This window comes from Astatotilapia calliptera, chromosome 16, assembly GCF_900246225.1.
Source record: "Astatotilapia calliptera chromosome 16, fAstCal1.2, whole genome shotgun sequence".
In the NCBI taxonomy this organism is placed as follows: Eukaryota; Metazoa; Chordata; class Actinopteri; order Cichliformes; family Cichlidae; genus Astatotilapia; species Astatotilapia calliptera.
The window spans coordinates 11646616-11664920 of record NC_039317.1 but is presented as its reverse complement, the minus strand read 5'-3'; the positions used below and the strand labels follow the sequence as shown (position 1 = coordinate 11664920).

The 18305-nt window shown below is 41.8% G+C and overlaps 1 protein-coding gene across 2 annotated transcripts; it reads left to right on the top strand.

Moving 5' to 3' along the window:
* Window positions 1–278: 278 nt before the first annotated feature.
* Window positions 279–17838, top strand: LOC113008161 (solute carrier family 22 member 4-like). 2 transcript variants are annotated; one of them, XM_026145378.1, is made up of 11 exons: window positions 279–981; window positions 1906–2134; window positions 3224–3327; window positions 10781–10935; window positions 12656–12827; window positions 14075–14201; window positions 14281–14381; window positions 15357–15571; window positions 16064–16246; window positions 16445–16580; window positions 17226–17838. In XM_026145378.1, exons 1-11 carry the CDS (start codon window positions 782–784, stop codon window positions 17326–17328), a joined length of 1725 nt encoding a protein of 574 aa, XP_026001163.1. In that variant the 5' UTR covers window positions 279–781; the 3' UTR covers window positions 17329–17838. The 2 variants fall into 2 exon arrangements, with proteins under 2 accessions (XP_026001163.1, XP_026001162.1); XM_026145377.1 differs by having other exon boundaries at window positions 923–999; window positions 1916–2134.
* The last annotated feature ends 467 nt before the right edge of the window (window positions 17839–18305 follow it).

The window sequence follows — 18305 nt, the reverse complement described above, 5'->3', positions numbered from 1 at the left end:
TCAAAGGGACCATCTGGCACTGTAAGTCATCTGGTTTGATGACAATAGGCGAAACCCTAACCCTGTACTTGGAGACACACAAAAAGTAGCAACAACAAATTACAAATTTGATAAAACATGGTTAGAGTCAGGATCATCACTGATAATAACCTAGTGCTCAGAGAGTTAATGTAGTGTGTTTTTTTATTATTTCAAATTGAATGTCCTGAACCAAAGAACCTGATTAAAAAAAAAAAAAAGAATAAATTGCAACTGTCTAAATGCTGCACTCGCTCTGCTTAGACCTTTCACCTGTAAAACAGGCACTTTGTCTCTTCCTCAGCTGCCTGCTTTCTCTCTCTCTCTCTCTCTGGTATGATGAGTTGTCATGAGTAGCTTCAATGTGAAGTCAGATTTTTAAGGAGGAGAATGAGAGGAGTTAGAGGTGGAATTCTTTTTTCTTGCCAGGGATAAAAGTTTTGAAGCAGCAGCGAGCTCCTCCAGACGGAAGCTGACACTGATACTACACTGACAATAACTCTATCAAGTCAGCCACGATATATTGCACTCAATGCAGCAGTAGCTGAAGATTTTTTCTCTTTGACGCAACACAAGTGATTTGCACATATTTTAATTTGGCCTCCTTATTGGTATTTTTTTTTTTTTTACCACTTGTATGCACATTATTGTGACAGTATTAATGTTTTTTTAATCATTTGTGACTGAATTTCTTCAGTGACAATACACTAAAGGCTGAGAAGTAAGAAGCAGAGTGAACTAGAATACAACAGAGGCCAGTAAAATGCAGGATTATGAGGCATCCATCTCATTTCTTGGGACGTGGGGCCGGTTTCAGATGAAAGTCTTCTTTTTGCTGTGTGTCACCTGTCTTCCTGCCGGGTACAACATCCTGTCTGTCATCTTTCTGCTGGCTACCCCCCCACACCAGTGTTACATCCCAGCACACAGGAACCTGAGCCAGGACTGGATGCAGGCGGGATGCTGGCCTTCTTACTGCAGGTAAGAACTGAATGATTCTGGATGTAATTCACAGAGTAGTCAAAAACAATCACTCATTCACACACAATCTTTATAGTCATCTGTGTCATTTCTGTCAGTGCAGATGAATTTTACCTGTTTACACAGTTGTTGTGGGTCTGATGGTTGCTGCTAACAAACATGACAAAAGCCCTTTATTCTGCCCACTGCTCCTCTGCTGTTTGCAGCTGTAGTTGAATTACTTTGTTGTAATATAAGCGTGAGAGAGCCTCGCACTAAAACAGTCAGCTCACCTAAATCTGCAACAAGATATCCAAGTCATTTACCCCTGCTGGTCTCTTGCACTGCACAAGCTCATGACGGTTACTTTGTCAGTAACATGTTGTCCTCACGTTTGTTCATTTTTCTTCAACTCCCACACACATATCAGCACAGAGGAGGTAAAGTAACTATTGTTCGCAAAGCAGTGAAACTGATATTTAAGAAGCTACACATGCAAGATTTCGTTCTCAGCTGTTCTCAATGAAAACTGTTATCAGCAATGAGACAAGGGTGGACGGAGCGCTCAGATCTCTCACAGTAAAACAATGAAAAACTACAGCAGGGGCGTGTGGCTGCTGTTGCTGTTATGTCACACCAGACAATAATTGAAATTGTGCTGATGCATAAATGTAGAGGAAAGAAAATAATAACAATTTAACAATAAAAGTTTAAGCATTCACATTGTGTGTGTGTGTGTATATATATATATATACACACACAATGTGAAGGCAATGTGAAACTTTACTTTATATCGGTGCTCTGGATCCAGCTGTGATCCTCACTTTTGTCAGAACTGGTCTAACCTGAACTGATGTAGCCTGCTCTGGCACATGTCACCTCCCTGCTGCTGCAGTGCAAGTTGGCAATAACAAATATATTGTTTCCTGCTCAACAGGTGGCTGGGCAGCTGGAAAGAAGCAGTTGTAGCCGGTATGAGCTGGACCTGGTGCAAAACCTGTCTGAGCTGGGAATCAGACCCAACCTAGGCCAGATCTACAACTATTCTGCACTCGGAGCAAGCGCAGGGGTCATGCTGTCCAGCCTGAAGCAGGAGGAGTGCAAAGATGGATGGATCTACAGCACAGAGCACTACGAGTCGACTGTAGTCACTGAGGTACTGTTACTGTCTAAATGATATTGTTCAGATCCAAGTCTCCCTGGATCACAAAGGACTTCCTGGTTAAATTATATAGTGGCCTGCGAGCTTGCTGAGTCTCCTTCCAGTTGCAGGTTACATTCGCCTGTTTGCTTTATATTCCAGTGTACGCGTTCGATATTTTATGTTTTTATGCCTGCTTCAGAATATCTATTTTATTTTATTTATTTATTTAGGACAGTGCATGTTAATGAACATAAATGTAAAAAAAAAATGACATGAATGTAAACATGCCAGATTATAGCCAAAGGCTAATTTCCATCTGTTGTCCTTAAACATAAAAAAAAAATAGACATAATAATTCATAAAAATTCATCATTCATTCATAATAAAAACTCCATCACCAAACTCACACATACACACCATTCTGTTCCCAAATAAAACATTAAAACTATACAACTCATACATGATCACACACTTGATTTGTCCATAACCCGTTTTTAACCTTTGCCTTAAACAAATTGAGTGTAGAGCATTCTCTAACTGGTTGAGGAAGACTGTTCCACAGATGGCCTCCCTTAACAGAGAGGACGTTCTGCCCAAATGCTGTCCGTCTGTGGGGTATAAACAAGTCTCCTCAGATTGTAGCTTGAGTGGTCCTGTCTGAGCTTTCTTTATGCCTAATGAACTGCTTTAGTGGTGGTGGAGCAAGGGAGTGTAAGACTTTATATATTAATTAAACACAATCTTTTAAGTTTCACTAAGTTATTGAAGTTCAGTAATTTATGTTTTTTTTTAACACATGACAGTGGTGGTGGGAAGTTGGTTTTTTGTCAAGTAGTTTTAAACTTTTTATAAATGTTTTCAATAGTTTTAAGTGTTGTTGGACAAGCAAGTGACCAGGACGTCAAACAATAGTCCATATGAGAGATGATCATTGAGTAAAAATAAGTTTTTGCAACATTCATATTTAAATTATTACGTATATGATTAAAATTTCCATTATTAAATTTAAGTACCTGGGACACTTTATTTATGTGACTCTTGAAGGATAATGTTGGGTCTAGAATGACCCCAGGATATCTATATGTTTTCCTTGTCTTCTAGTTTAACCTTGTGTGTGGCAACCGGTGGAAACAGCTACTGACCTCTCTCATCTACTTTCTGGGAGGACTTTGTGGCTGTTTCCTCTCTGGACAGCTATCTGACCGGTAAATTTACAGTTCAACAATTCTCTAAAGTTATAGTCTCTAAAGTTAGCATAAATGCAATGTTTTTCATTAAAACATGTCTGCTAGTTAGCTGTGAGCTAGCTCATGTAGCACTTGGTAAAGTGTAAAGCTAAAATATGTCCAAAACATTGCATAAATCTGTTGGTATTTGTGTTATTCAACTATATGTTTGGATTTTTGGCTGCTACATGTTTTTCCACCAGTAGGGGGCAGTCACGAAAAAAGAAAAACTATGTTCGAAAAAGGAAAAGAAGAAGAGTGTATTTTTGGGCTCTGTATGTGAAAGCCACGGTTCTGAAGTACCCAAATAAACTCGGTTCTGCTGTTTACACCAAGTTGTCCTGGAGTGGTGTAACATTTTGGAGGTTCCACCGAGATAGTTTTTGGGACTACTTCACACAGAGGAACACAGTAAAGGAGCGTGACAGAGCAAAGGAGCTAATGCTAACGGATTGCGACAGTCTAGCTAATGCCACGGAAACTGTGTTTTCTCCGGTCGGATACACTGAGAGAGTTTTACTCGTCTTAGTTATCTTTCAAGCATGTCTGTGAACCGTGAAGATTTTTTGTTGGAATTGGAGCAGAAGTTATGTGGACTTTCTTTGGAAGAACTGCTCAGAGTATGTGAACTATGTAATATTACAGAAAAGGGCAGCAAAGAAATACAAAGCAAATCTCGCAGAGCTCTCGTTAAGCTTATTAGCCAGTTTTGTGAACGAGAAGAGCTTTTACAGCGAGAGGATGAAGGCATGTCGGTGCTTCTGGAGCTAAATGATGTGCTGGTTTTGCTGGTGGAGGCGCGGTCAGCGGCTGTCGGCGCAGGAGCGGTGGTCCGGTCTTCATCTTCAGACAGAGCGGAGATGACGGTGGAGGCTGTGCACGAGGAGCAACTGGCAGCGGCGCGGGCACCTCCGGAGCAGCGGACAGGGCCGATGACATCGCTAGAGCATCAGGCGGCTCAAGGGACATCAGCGGAGCAGCAGGTGGCCATGAGGACGTCGCTGGACGGCGAAACACAGCGCAAGGGGAGAGACTGTATTGGCAACAGCTGCTGTAATGTTTCATCAGGTGGATTCAGAAAAGACTTCAGGATAAGTGGACATGTGAGTGAGTCTACAGCTAAAGACACGCTGAGTTTCAGTAGCTTAGAGCACCAGATGGAAAGCGGCTTAAAAACGGGCTACTCTGAAGCTGTCATACGTGCCATCAGTCCTGGGTTAAAACTAAGGAGCTATTTGGAAGGGAAAGAAGATCTCACATTGACCAGCCTGAGACAAGTTCTAAAAGCCCATTATGCAGAAACGGATGCAACAGTACTGTACCAGCAATTAACCAAAGCTACACAGGGGGCAAATGAAACACCACTTGAGTTCCTGATTAGAGTGCTGGATTTGCGTCAAAAAATCCTTTTCGCATCTGAGCGCACCTAGTCTAGCCTAAAGTATAACAAAGAACTTGTTCAAAGTCAATGTTTTCAGTCCATTAGAACGGGTCTTCTAAATGACAATGTCAGAGCAGAAATGAGAGCATATTTGCAGGATGAAAACTGTAGCGATGAACTCTTATTAATGAAAATGCAAACAGCCCAGTACAATGAAAGTGAGAGAGCATTAAAGGCAAAAGCCCACAGGTCATTTAGAACAGGACTAAATGTAGTTGAGCAGAATGTAGCGCTTACTGATCCCCGCACAAGCCAGCCTGACACAAAACTGGCTAAAACCCTCAAAGATAACTCCTTATTTGCAAAAATTGAGGAAAGTAACTCAGCAATTAGGGAACTCACAGGACAGGTAGCTTCACTAGTGCAAACTGTCCAACGAGATAGAAGTGGTGATGGTGGTAGACAAGTCAGGGCGTACAGAAAGGCAGCTCAGAGACCAAAAAGGCGATGCTCTGCATGTCAACAAGAAAACAGGGACTGTGACCATTGTTTCAAATGTGGCAGTGACTCTCACTGGGCAAAGGGATGCAAAGTAAGGGGAGCTCAGAAGCAGGAAAACTGGGCGGGGCTGTGACTGCGGGACAAGCCACAGCTTTACCACCAATGTCCCAATGTGATAACATTCCCAAGGCCCAAAGCTTATCTCTAGCATCACCAACTGACTCAGGAAATCCTAAAATTAGGAACCAACCCCCAAACGTGTTAAATTTAAGTACCAAAAAAAGAAAAGTAGCACAGCTCGTGGGCAGAAAGTGTCTAGTATGGTGTAGAATGAATAACTGCAAAACACAGGCACTGTGGGACACGGGAGCCCAAGTTTCAATAATGAGTGCATGCTGGAAATCAGACAATTTACCTCACTTAGAAGTTCACCCCATCAGCGATTTACTAAGTAAGGATGAACTTTTAGACTTGAGAGCTGTAAATGGATCTGAAGTCCCTTTCCAGGGTTGGGTAGAAGTTAGTCTTAGCCTTTGTGATTCGAGAGGAAAAGCTGTAGCTCAGAATGAGGTTCGGGTTCCAATCCTAGTAAGTCAGGATGTGATGCAAAAACCAATAATAGGGTTTAATGCTATTGAGGAACTGATAAAAAAAGACACTACTCAGTCCAGTGAAAGCTTGTCTTTACTCAGAAACTCTCTAAGAGTAGGATCAAGCAAAGCAGAAGCACTGTTGAACCTTATCCACACCACCAGTAGCGAGATAGTTACTTATCCTATCAGATCAGGACGCAAAGCTATTGTCGTACCGAGTGGACAAATGTACGGCGTTAGTTGTTCCATCAAAACAGACCTAAAGGTAAAAAGTGAAATGCTTTTTGAGCCAGATGAAAACTTGTCTTTAGATGAGGGTCTGAAATCTAACTGCCAGTTGCTGTCTATATCAGGCAGTACCCGCAAAGTCAATATCTATGTTACTAATGCTACCAAACATGACATTGTGCTGCCACCTAAAACCCTTCTAGGTAACATAGAGAGGGTAACACATAGTTATCCTGTAAATCTCAAAGAAGCTCAGATAGGCTCGATTGTAGAAAAAGACAATCAGAACCCACCTAGCTCAGCAGAAGAGCCTTGGGAACCACCTGTCAATTTGGGCCACCTTAACACAGAACAACAGGCAGTTGTCTTGGAAATGTTAAGGGAGGAGTCAGGCGCATTTGCTAAACACAAAGAGGAAGTTGGTTACATAAAAAATTTAAAAATGGATATCAAACTCACTGATCAGATTCCTGTAGCCAAATCCTATAATGCGGTCCCACGTGCTCTCTATGATGAAGTAAAAAGTCACATTCAGGACTTGTTAAAAAAAGACTTTATTCACAAATCAACCTCACCATATGCCTCTCCAATAGTGTGTGTGAGGAGGCGGGATGGAGGCCTGAGACTGTGTGTTGATTATAGGGGCCTCAATAAAAAGACCATTCCAGACAGACACCCTATTCCACGAATACAGGAAATCCTTGATGGACTTGGCGGCAATAGGTGGTTTAGTGTGCTTGACCAAGGCAAAGCGTACTATCAAGGTGAAATCAGCGAAGACTCAAAAAAATATACCGCCTTCACAACACCCTGGGGGCTGTATGAATGGAATAGAATCCCATTTGGACTCACCAATGCACCTGCAGCTTTCCAGCGGAGCATGGAGGAAAGTTTGGAAGGCTTGAGGGACAAAATATGCACTCCATATTTAGATGATGTTTTGGTGTACAGTCAAACATTTGAACAGCATATTGAAGATTTGAGATCAGTTCTCAAACGTCAGCGGGCTTGGGGAGTAAAACTAAGACCTGATAAATGTGACTTGTTTAAAAATGAGGGCCGCTATGTGGGCAAAATCATTTCAGCAGACGGCTACAAAATGGATGACAAAGAGGTACAAGCAGTACGAGCTTTGAAGGACAACCCACCAACAAACATTAAAGAGCTGAGAAAGCTTTTAGGATTTTTAGGATACTACCGAAGCTATGTACAAGATTTTTCAAGACATGCAAAGTGCCTATATGATTTACTCTCAGTTGACCACACCCAAACACCAGCGCGGTCAGCCAAGGCGGGGCATGCTGCACCCACCCAAAAAATCATATGGAGTGACAGCCACCAAAAAGCACTAGACTATTTGGTGGATGTTTTGACTAATCCACCTGTGATGGCTTATCCTAAGTTTGAGGAACCCTTCATTCTGCACATCGATGCTTCAGAAGAAGGCCTTGGTGCAGTTTTGTATCAGAGGCAGGACAGTAAATTAAGAGTCATTGGATATGGGTCAAGAACATTAACACAAGCTGAGAGGAACTACAGGTGGCACTCAGGGAAACTTGAGTTTTTGGCACTAAAATGGGCTGTGACTGAGCGCTTTAGAGACTATTTGTTCTATGCTCCCTCAGTGACAGTGTACAGTGATAACAACCCTTTAACCTATGTTTTAGGCACAGCTAAACTGAATGCAACAGGGCACAGATGGGTTTCCGAGCTGGCTGATTTTAACATAACACTGAAATACCGACCCGGAAAAAGTAACGTTGATGCAGACTTTTTGTCCAGAACACCTTCTAGTATGGATTCATACATGTCAGAATGTACTGAGCTGTGTTCGCCTGAAGTGTTAAGCGCAGTACTGAATGCCATTGAAACACAGGAAGACAAACAACTGGATTGGATATCAGCCATAACATGCAATCCAGAAGTAAACAAAATACTTACAGAAAATCTGCCAGATGTGAGGATCACAACGCAGGAGCTATTGCAAGCTCAAAAGCAGGACCCTGCCATAGCTTATGTTCTTAACTTAAAGAGTACTGGTGCGAGTCTTGACAAGACATCAGCGCTCAAAACCCCTACAGGAAAACAGCTACTACACGAGTGGAAAAAGCTGTTTATCTCAGATGACGGGTTGCTGATACGAAAGACTGTGACTTACACTCAGATTGTGATTCCGGAATCGCACAAAGAACTGGTGTACAAACACCTTCACTGCGAAATGGGTCGCTTGGGGGTGGACCGTGTGATGAATTTGGCAAGGAGTAGGTTTTATTGGCCGAATATGTACAGAGATATTGAGTTTTTCATCACACAGGTGTGCAAATGTAATATTCAGAAAAAACCTACAGTTCAGTGTAGGGCCCCCATGTGTCACGTGCCGGCTACTGCACCCTTTGAAATGGTTTCAATAGACTATGTCCATCTCGAAAAGAGCAGGGGAGGGTATGAGTATACTTTAGTGTTACTTCACCAAGTAACAACTTCACCAAGTTTGCTCAAGCCTACCCTACACGCAACAAATCTGGCAAAACAGCAGCAGACAAAATTTTTAATGACTTTTCCTTGAAATTTGGTTTTCCTGGTAAATTACATCACGATCAAGGCAGAGAATTTGAAAACCATTTATTCAAACAGCTGCAGAAGTACACAGGAATAGCCAATTCAAAGACCACACCCTACCATCCACAGGGGAACCCAGTGGAAAGGTTTAATCGCACCTTGCTGTCAATGCTCCGGACCCTGGATGAGGAAAAGAAAGGAAACTGGAGTGACTATGTAAACAAAGTTGTGCATGCCTATAATTGCACAACTAGTGACTCGACAGGGTACTCGCCCTTTTATTTACTCTTTGGTAGACATCCACGTCTCCCTATTGATGTAATTTTTGGACTGAGTGAGACGAACAAATGCAAATCATATGAGGATTATGCTCACAAATGGCAACAACAAATGAAAGAAGCATATGACATTGCATCCAGAAACATTAAAAAGACTCTGGCAAGAGGGAAATCACATTATGACCTGAAGAGACAAAGTGCTGTACTCTCACCTGGGGACAGGGTACTTGTCAGGAACATGTCAGAGAGGGGAGGCCCGGGAAAGTTACGCTCCTATTGGGAGGATCAAGTTCACATAGTGATCTCTCAAAAGGGGGAAAACAGCCCTGTTTATGAGGTTAAGCCGGAGCGTGGTGCTGGGCGAGGCCGTATCCTCCACCGCAACATGTTAATGCCCTGTAATGCATTACCGCTTCCCACAATAACAAGAACTGAACGAAGCCACACTACACAGACACAAAAACAAAGAGACCTACAAGACGCATCGAACCATATAGAGAGCTCAGATGATGAAGAACAGTATTGGTCTCAGAGAGTGAGGCACCACCACTGTCAGCCTCAAGGGGATTTAATGGTGTCTGCACCTGCTACTGAACTGGACCAGGACCTTCAGCGAAAGAGCACGGAGCTTAGAGTGGATGCTGAAGAGTTTCAAGTAGAAATGGTGAATGGACAAGGTAACGCTGAACATGACACCTCAGCATCATCAGACACTGTTGCTTCGCCAGGTCAGCCCAGTGAAATGAACCCAGAACTGTCGGAACCGCAGCCGAGAAGATCTCAGAGGGAGAGATGTCCACGGAAAATATTGACTTATGATGCGTTTGGCCAACCAGTTCAAAGAGCAATTGGTCACAGTGTTAACCCATTGTATGCCAGTGCAGCAGCACCGCCATTCTATGACCAGTTTGGAGTACCTTGGGCAGCTCTACAGATGCCTTACTATGCAGCTTATGTGCCAGTTAGTTATTATTGAACTGTGAAAGAGTTTTTTTGAATTTAAATGATGTTACTTTTCAAAAATGTATGGGGACTTACAAGGCCTTACCAATATGGTGACACAAGTATTTGATACTTTTGGGATGGTAGCGTAAGACATTGGATCGTTATGTTTGATGAGGTTAATTGTGATTAAATGGTTACTATCTAAGTTGATAAGCTCCGGAGCACGTGATAAAGTGATAGTAATGTCTTAGAGGGTAATAATTGTATGTGGACTGTTGGAAACAACTCAGCATTGTTATAAGCCGATGCTTATCTGGTAAGAGAGTAACATGTGATTCTGTCACCTGAGGTCCAATAGTGCATCATGAAAGTGATCTTAAAGCACTGCTAAATCCTATTCCGACTTACGCCATCTCTACGTTGTCACAAGGAAAAGAGAAGTATAGTTGTTTATTTTTGTTTCTTATTGTCATGTTTCCTCAATGTTGGGACAACATTTATTTAGCAGGGGAGGAATGTAGCACTTGGTAAAGTGTAAAGCTAAAATATGTCCAAAACATTGCATAAATCTGTTGGTATTTGTGTTATTCAACTATATGTTTGGATTTTTGGCTGCTACATGTTTTTCCACCAGTAGGGGGCAGTCACGAAAAAAGAAAAACTATGTTCGAAAAAGGAAAAGAAGAAGAGTGTATTTTTGGGCTCTGTATGTGAAAGCCACGGTTCTGAAGTACCCAAATAAACTCGGTTCTGCTGTTTACACCAAGTTGTCCTGGAGTGGTGTAACACTCACACTGTACCAAATAAAATATGTTGCGTTCTTGGATAGTGGTCATGCTAGCTGCTAATGCTTTATTCCTTTTAAAAAACCAAAAACATAAATATATAAAAAGAAGAACATATGTGCTCATGTGGCTGATTGCGCTTTTGTTGTATTTGTGCTAAAGGTTTGGCAGGAAGCCTGTTCTCTTTGGTGCGATTGCCACACTTAGTATCTTCAGCCTTGCTTTGAAATTTGCTCAGTCCTGGGCCGTCTTCGCTGTGCTTTTCTTCATGGTTGGCATGGGTCAGCTCACCAGCTACATAGTTCTGTTTGTATTGGGTAAGTGTGTTCTCTTGTTTTCAGGATACTACTTTCCACTGGCTGCATGCTGTACTGCTGCTTTCTTAATCAAATCTCATTGAAAAATAAACCTTTTAATCAACAACTTCTGCCTCTCGGCCTGGGGCTCGGTCACTCTGGCACAACTGGCTGCCGGCGGAGCTCACAGGCACGTCACTGCAACCCCCCCCGGCTTCTGCTCCACGGCTGCTGAGTGACCCCTCATCTGGGGTTCTCCTCAGCTCTTTCTGGGACAGTGGCGCAGCTGCCCCTCTGTTGGTCTCTTGTGTTCTGGGGGCCTCTGGATGTCTGGAGTTTTGATCTCCTCCATACCTGCTTCATGCCCTGGTGGACGGGGCTGTGGCCCCCCACACCCTATAGCAGATCATTACATGAAGGAACCTTTTAAAAACAAGCGCGCTCATGCTCACAGGTGTACACACGGGTGCTCACACACACAAACTACACCCTTTTTGGCTCCTACCTCAAAGCACACTGTGTTCTGTTGATCTTATGTGCTGCACAATAATGTTTAATATTTAGTATTTACTTTTATATTCACATAGATCATTGTGATGTTGTTTATTATGTTGCTCTTTTTTTTCTTCTGCTTGTTTTCTCTTTTTTCTTTCTCAACAGGTGATCCAGGTGATTGATATATGTATTGTCATGGTTCTGGGTCAGTTTGACCCAGTATTTTGAGTTGTTATGTTTTGGTGTGTTTTTGCATTTTGGATTCTTTTCTTATTATGATGATAATGATGATTATGACTCTATGTTTCAGTTATTCTTGTTTAGGGATTAGTTCGTAGGTTTTTTGTTCTCATGTTTATTCCAGGTTTAGTTCAGTGTCTAGTCTGTCTCTGTGTCGTGTCTGCGTCTTTGTTTAGTGGTGTCCTGTTTCCTGTTTTACTCTGAAGGTTCATGTTCCTGTCTTATGTCAGAGTTTCTAGCTTTGTTCCCCCTGTCTCATTAGGTCTTATTCCTCCCAGCTGTGTTCCCCTTCTGTCTCTAATTCCTTGATGACTTCCTCAGTGTATTTAAGCCCAGTGTGTCTTTGTGTCAGTGTCAGATCGTCTGTTATCCTCATCTTGTATTTTCGTAGTTTCCCCTATTGTGACACTGTGTTTCATAGCCTGCTTAGTTACTCTGTGTTTATAGTTTTTCCATAGTTCCTTCACAGAGTGTCTTAGCCTTTTTAGATTACACAGTGTTCTCTGTCTTCTTAGTTTTCCCAGTTTCAGTGTTCCCTAGTGTTTTTGTTATGCCTTCAGCCACGATAAAGGCTTGCCTTATTTTGGAAACCTAGTTCTGTCTCCACCGTGTCTGCTCTTGGGTCTACCTCATTCTTCACACCGGCGCACCCCGCCGTGACATGTATTTTTTGTCTGCTTATTTTGTTGGTTTTTGTTTTTTGCCCTTTATCCACGTCCCTCTTCACCGCTGTTTTTCTTTCCCTCTTTCTTTCTCCCCTTTCTTTTCCCCAGTCAAATCTGTCCCGTATTTAGCAAGTGAAAATAAAATAAAATAAACAATAAAAAGTGAATCAAATAGACCATTACGGCAAGACTGGGATGGTCCATTTGGTAAAGTAAATCCGTTGGGCATCTTTCTTCGCCTTTAGACAATAATTCTGATGGCAAAAGAGCCAAACGGGACAGGCAAAAACAAAAACAAAAAACAAAAACAACTTCTGCACTCTTGTGAAATTTCCCCACAGGTTCAGAGATCCTCGCTGGCTCATCTAGAGTTCTCTACTCCAGCATGTGTTTACCTTTCATGTATGTATTTGGTATGATGCTGCTTCCTGCTACTGCCTACTTGCTCAGAAACTGGAAACACCTGTCGCTGTTAATGGCCCTGCCTGGGCTGGCCAGCCTCCCCCTCTGGTGGTAAAATGACCTCACTACACTATCAAGATTTTTTTTTGCTGGTGACATTTTCAGAGTTAGACTTAATGGAGAGTGTGCGATAGACAGAATGTTGAGGAATTTGTGTAAATGCGCTTCAGTGTAAAAAGTATTTTAGGTCATTTTCATTGCCTATCATGAGATTTTTCTTTCTGACCAAAAACATGTACGATTGTCCAACACTGATGCTTAAAACCAACATTAAGCTAAATGTGTAGCTTAGTGTCTGTTCGTCATCCATCCATCCATCCATCCATCACTTTCTTCCACTTATCCAGATGTCCTTTTGCTTCCTTGTTGGGGGAACCTGAGACAAAAGAGATATGTAATCTCTCTAGGTCTCCTTCATGCTGGGCATGCCTAGAAGGCCATGTTAGATGCTCATTTCTGCAAAACTGGATTTTGCTGTATGAGATCATTAAAGGGGGCAAACCCTTTAAAGTTCAGAAAATGGGTTTGGTGTGTTTGCATTCTTACCCATTCTTTCAGTCACACTTGTTTTCATAGTTGAAGGTGCAAACATAGATAAACTGGTAAACCAAAGTCTTCTGGCTCCACTCTCTGTTCACTACAAAGACCTGACATAACACACATTTTACAAGTGAGCCCACACAAATGCACTTGTCCATCTCATAGTCCATGTTCCCATCACTTGTATTCTAGATTGAGAAATACCCAAAGAAAGCAATAGTTAGTTTGAAGACAAACAACCACCAAAATGGAACTGAAGCATGGTCTCAGTCATCCCAGCCACTTCACACTCGGCTGCAAATATTATAATGAATGTGACCTTCTGATCACATTATCTACCAAAGGAGTGGACCCTCATTGCCCCAGCTCAGATCCTGATCATGAATACTGCAAACAGGATTGTAGACTCAAGACAAACCCGCTGACGTCTAGCACACATTCCTGCTCATTTATTTTCAGCATGGATGTTGTATTTCTACTGTGGATCAACTAAGCAAACACTAAATGCGTGTTTGAAGTGAAACTTTATACCTTTCTTTAGCGTGACTATGCCATCTACACCTATTTGGAGTAGATTTTCACTAATTTTACAGGTGTTCTTATTGTTCTGAGATAAATTCTGAACTTATATATTTCAACAGCAACTTAATGAATAATTAACACTGTCTCCGTCTACTCAGGTAGATGTGTTTTCACCTAAGTGATGACTTGACTGATGAACTGCAGACAATCTAGATTTGTGTCTGTCTGTCCACCAGGCTGATTCCAGAGTCTCCTCGCTGGCTAGTGTCTAAAGGCCGTTTGCAAGAAGCAGAACGCTTGTTAAGGTCAGCGGCTCTGGAGAACGGAGTGGAAGCTCCTCCTGTTATCTTCCTCTCTGCAAATGTAAGGGCTTCTGACATCAACTTTGTTCCACACTGTAAACTATTGTGGCCACTGCAATGACGTTTCTCTGTCACTGTAGGTTCAACAGTCTGATAGCAAGAAGGCTGAGACCCTCAATTTCCTGGACCTCCTAAAGGCCAAAAGCATTCGAAGTGTCACACTCATACTTTGGTTTCTCTGGTGAGTTGAACCTTCTCCTCTGCAGGTGCTCTCAGGAACTGATTTCTTGCTAACTACAGTATAGCATAATTGATAGTTTCATTATTCCGGAGCAAGAACATTAAAAGGAAGTAATCCATGTTTTAAAGGTTACTAGGGAGGACATTACTAGTGACTTCTGTGGCCGCCAACATCTCTTTGGACATGCTGACATCATCAGGATGTATTTTGAACCCTTTGAACAGTCAGTGACCTTTCCTTTAGTGCCATTCTCATGAAAACTTGATTTTTTTGCAGTTTTAGCTATTCCAGCCGACGGACCCTGCTATTGCTCATCCTGTAATGAAGCATCCATCATCCATCCAGTTGCCCCTCAAGAATTCACAAGACTCACTCCTCCTCCTACAGAATTGTTCAGAATTTAACTAAACTTACATATAATGAACATCTAATTCTGGGGTGTCAAACATAAGGCCTCAGAGCCAGAATTGGCACTGCAAAGACTACAATGTGGCCCATTGGATGACTTTATAAAATGTGAATGATGGCAGACATTTTGGACTTTTAACTGTATTTTAAGTTTTTTCTCTACTGATAAGAGACACCCCCTGTTGTCATTCGTACAACACCCAAGTAATTAAGTAATAGGTAAACAATAACAATCAAAACATAGAGAAATTCCTGTTTTTTCAGAACTAGTACAGAACTGACCGAAAGAGGTGCTTCCCTGGTTCATCCCAGTTCAGATCAATGTGGCTGTATGTGGCCGTCCCTGATCTAATGGGTCTTCATGCAAATTGTTGTCAAGGTTCACATCACATTTGCTGTTTTAATAATCATAACCTGTGAATAGCGATAGATTGTGAGCTGGACAAGTTTCTACGTCACCGACGTTTTGGTTTATTGATATATTCGACATTACAGCGTCTCAGTGATGCTAACAGGATTTAATTTCTCTCTCTTTTTTTTTTAAATTTTTTCTCTTGTTGTTTGCAGGCTTTCTACACATGTGACCTATTCTGGGTTGTCATTCAATATGTCTACACTCTATGGCAACCCCTTCCTGAATTACTTCTTGCTGTCAGCTGTTGAGCTACCAGCATACACTGTCAGCTGGCTAAGTGCATGCAGGCTTTCCCGCCGCCTGTCTTTTATCAGCTTCTCCCTGCTGGGGGCGCTAGCACTCTTCCTCATCCAGGTCACTCTGCACAGTGAGTGAGACCACTATAATCTAGTACTCCCCCGTTGCACTTTTCTCACTCTCTTTGTGAACATAATCATTAATTCATCTAAACAATAAATATTTTGAACCCATAATTGTTTGTATGGCCAAGCCCCAGAGTAACTTTGATTTTCTTAAGAGCCTTTTTTGGTGAGAAGCAGGACTGGACAGGTCACAAGTTCATCTCTGGGCCAATATGCCAGTAGTGCTCGAAAACACTCTTCATCAGATAATACACAAAACTGACACACAGGTACACTGCAAGCCTTTAAAGGCTCTTATCTATATCAGATATTATGACATCAACATTTTGTAAAATATGCCTTAAATGTTTGCAACCTGCATGCTGCTGTTGGAAAATAACATATATAGAAAATCTGGCCTGGCATTTAAGAGAGGGAAGGCTCTTTGACTATTGGTTAGTGTTTCTAAATAATTTGTTTCCATCCTCAAAAGCTTACGCTCTTTCCCCTCCCTCCAGGCCATCCAGCTCTCACCCTGTTCCTGGTGCTGCTGGGTAAATTTGGTGTTCTGGTTGGCACGGGCATTTTGTACATGTTCACTGGAGAGCTCTCTCCCACAGTCATCAGAAATACAGTGATGTCATCCTGTGCCATGCTCTCCAGAGTGGGATCCTCTATTTCCCCATACCTACTGCAGCTGGGTGAGATATTTGGGTTCAGATTATCTTTAAGGGAAGTCTTGGTGTGTTGAAAATAAGTAAAAAAAACAACAACAACCTTAATGCTTTGCTACCTGTCTCTAAACTTAGTAAACTGACCTGCAGGTTAGTGATGCAGTCTGTAGCAGACAAAGACTGACTTCACTAATCTTGTATAATCTGCTTTGGTCTTGTCCGCAGCTGTGTTCTACGAGTTCCTGCCGTGGATGCTTGTGGGTTCTCTCTCACTTGTCAGTGTCGTGCTCTGCTTTTTTCTTCCGGAGACCTTTAGAGAGCCGCTTCCCGACACCATCGATCAGATGCAAGCAATTCAGAGGTAAGTCTGTCCAACCTTATGACTGCTCTTACTGAGGGTTGTGTTCTGTTTTCAGGGGCATATTTGAAGCGCTAATGTTCTGTACATTACCACAATAGGTTTGTAAATGAAACAACTCAGATGCAGATGAAGTGCAGACTTTCATTTTTAATTCAATGGGCTGAACAAAGCATTGCAAATGTGAGGAACGAAAGTATTTTAACACAATCCTGCGATCATCCACCACTGTTTACCACTTTCTGTCTTTCTAGCAATTTCTCAGATGGGCGTTTTATCTACTTAATTGATAATGACATAATGAAATAGCCTTTGAGCAAAGGCTCCAATTACTTTTCGTCCCTTTAAAAAAGAGGGTAGCACCTGTTAAATAGCTGAAACCCTTAAACCCTTCACCCAATTTGAATGTGGATACCCATAAATGAAAGCTGAGAGTTTATACATTATGTCCATGTCTATTATATAACTATATTTGGAACATGTTTCAGAAAACAGTAAAAAAATAGAACTTGTCAGTGTCCAAATATATATGGACCTAGCAATATGTAGAAAATATTGGTGTTTTCCATATAAAAAAAAAAGGCAAAAAAAAAAAAAAAGCCACAAAGAATCAGCCGTACTGACACAGCTCTTTTCATCTGCTTCCAGATTCAGGTGGCCATGTGCCTTCAAGCCACCCCAGAAGGATGACATGAAATCAGCTAAAGACCAAACGTCTCTGCCTGAGATCATCTGTTCAACGCGCTTTTAAGACTCGGACACAGAAATGAATGAAGCTGCCTTCACCAACACTACCACCAACAACAGAATGTGAAACAAAAGACCTTAGTCCATTCTGACAAGATGGTTGTACTGTTTTCTGTCTCCATCATCTTCAAAGACTGTGAGAGAAACCGTAGAAACCTTCTCTCTCCACATTACAGAGCAAGGGGAGCTAATACACAATGAGTGTAATTTTTTTACCTTTTAAAAGCAAAGGGGGGAAAAGTTTACCACGATGAAGGTCTAGTTTAGCGTTTTTCCCTCCATCGTTTAAAACACCCGTGCCTTTGAGATAAACGTTATTGTCAGTCATATGAATGTGAATGTGTTTAAGAAATAAAGATCAGAAAATATACATTTCAGATGAAGATTTTTGTTGCTAGATTGCAATTTTTTGGTTCAGTCCTTGGTTCAGTCCAGCAGGACATATCAGAAAATGACATTAAAAACTGCTCAGACACAAATAGCAATTAGCCACTGGGTATGCACTCACCAGCCACTTTGTTAGGTACACCTGTTCAATTGTGCGTTAATGCAAATATCTAATCATCCAGTGATAAGACACCAACTCAGTGCATTTAAGCATGTATACATGGTCAAGACGGTCTTCTGACATTCATACTGAGCTTCAGAACGGGGAAGAAAGGTGATTAAAGTGACTTTGAATCTGGTGTGTTGACTAGCTGGTCTGAGTATTTCAGAAATTTCTATTGTAGGTTCTCTGCCTTACAACATAAAGACCTTTGAGTTGGCTCCTATTTAAATTAAACTGAATTGAACAGTAATTGCTGATTTACTGGGATTTTCCTGCACCACCATCTCTTGGGCTTCTAGAAAATGGTCCAAAAGAGAGAAAATATCCAGTCAGCAGCAGTTCTCAGGGTGAAAATACCGTGTTGCTGCCAGAAGTCAGAAAAGAATAGCCAGGCTGCTTTGGGCTGATAGGAAGGCAACAGTAAATCACTT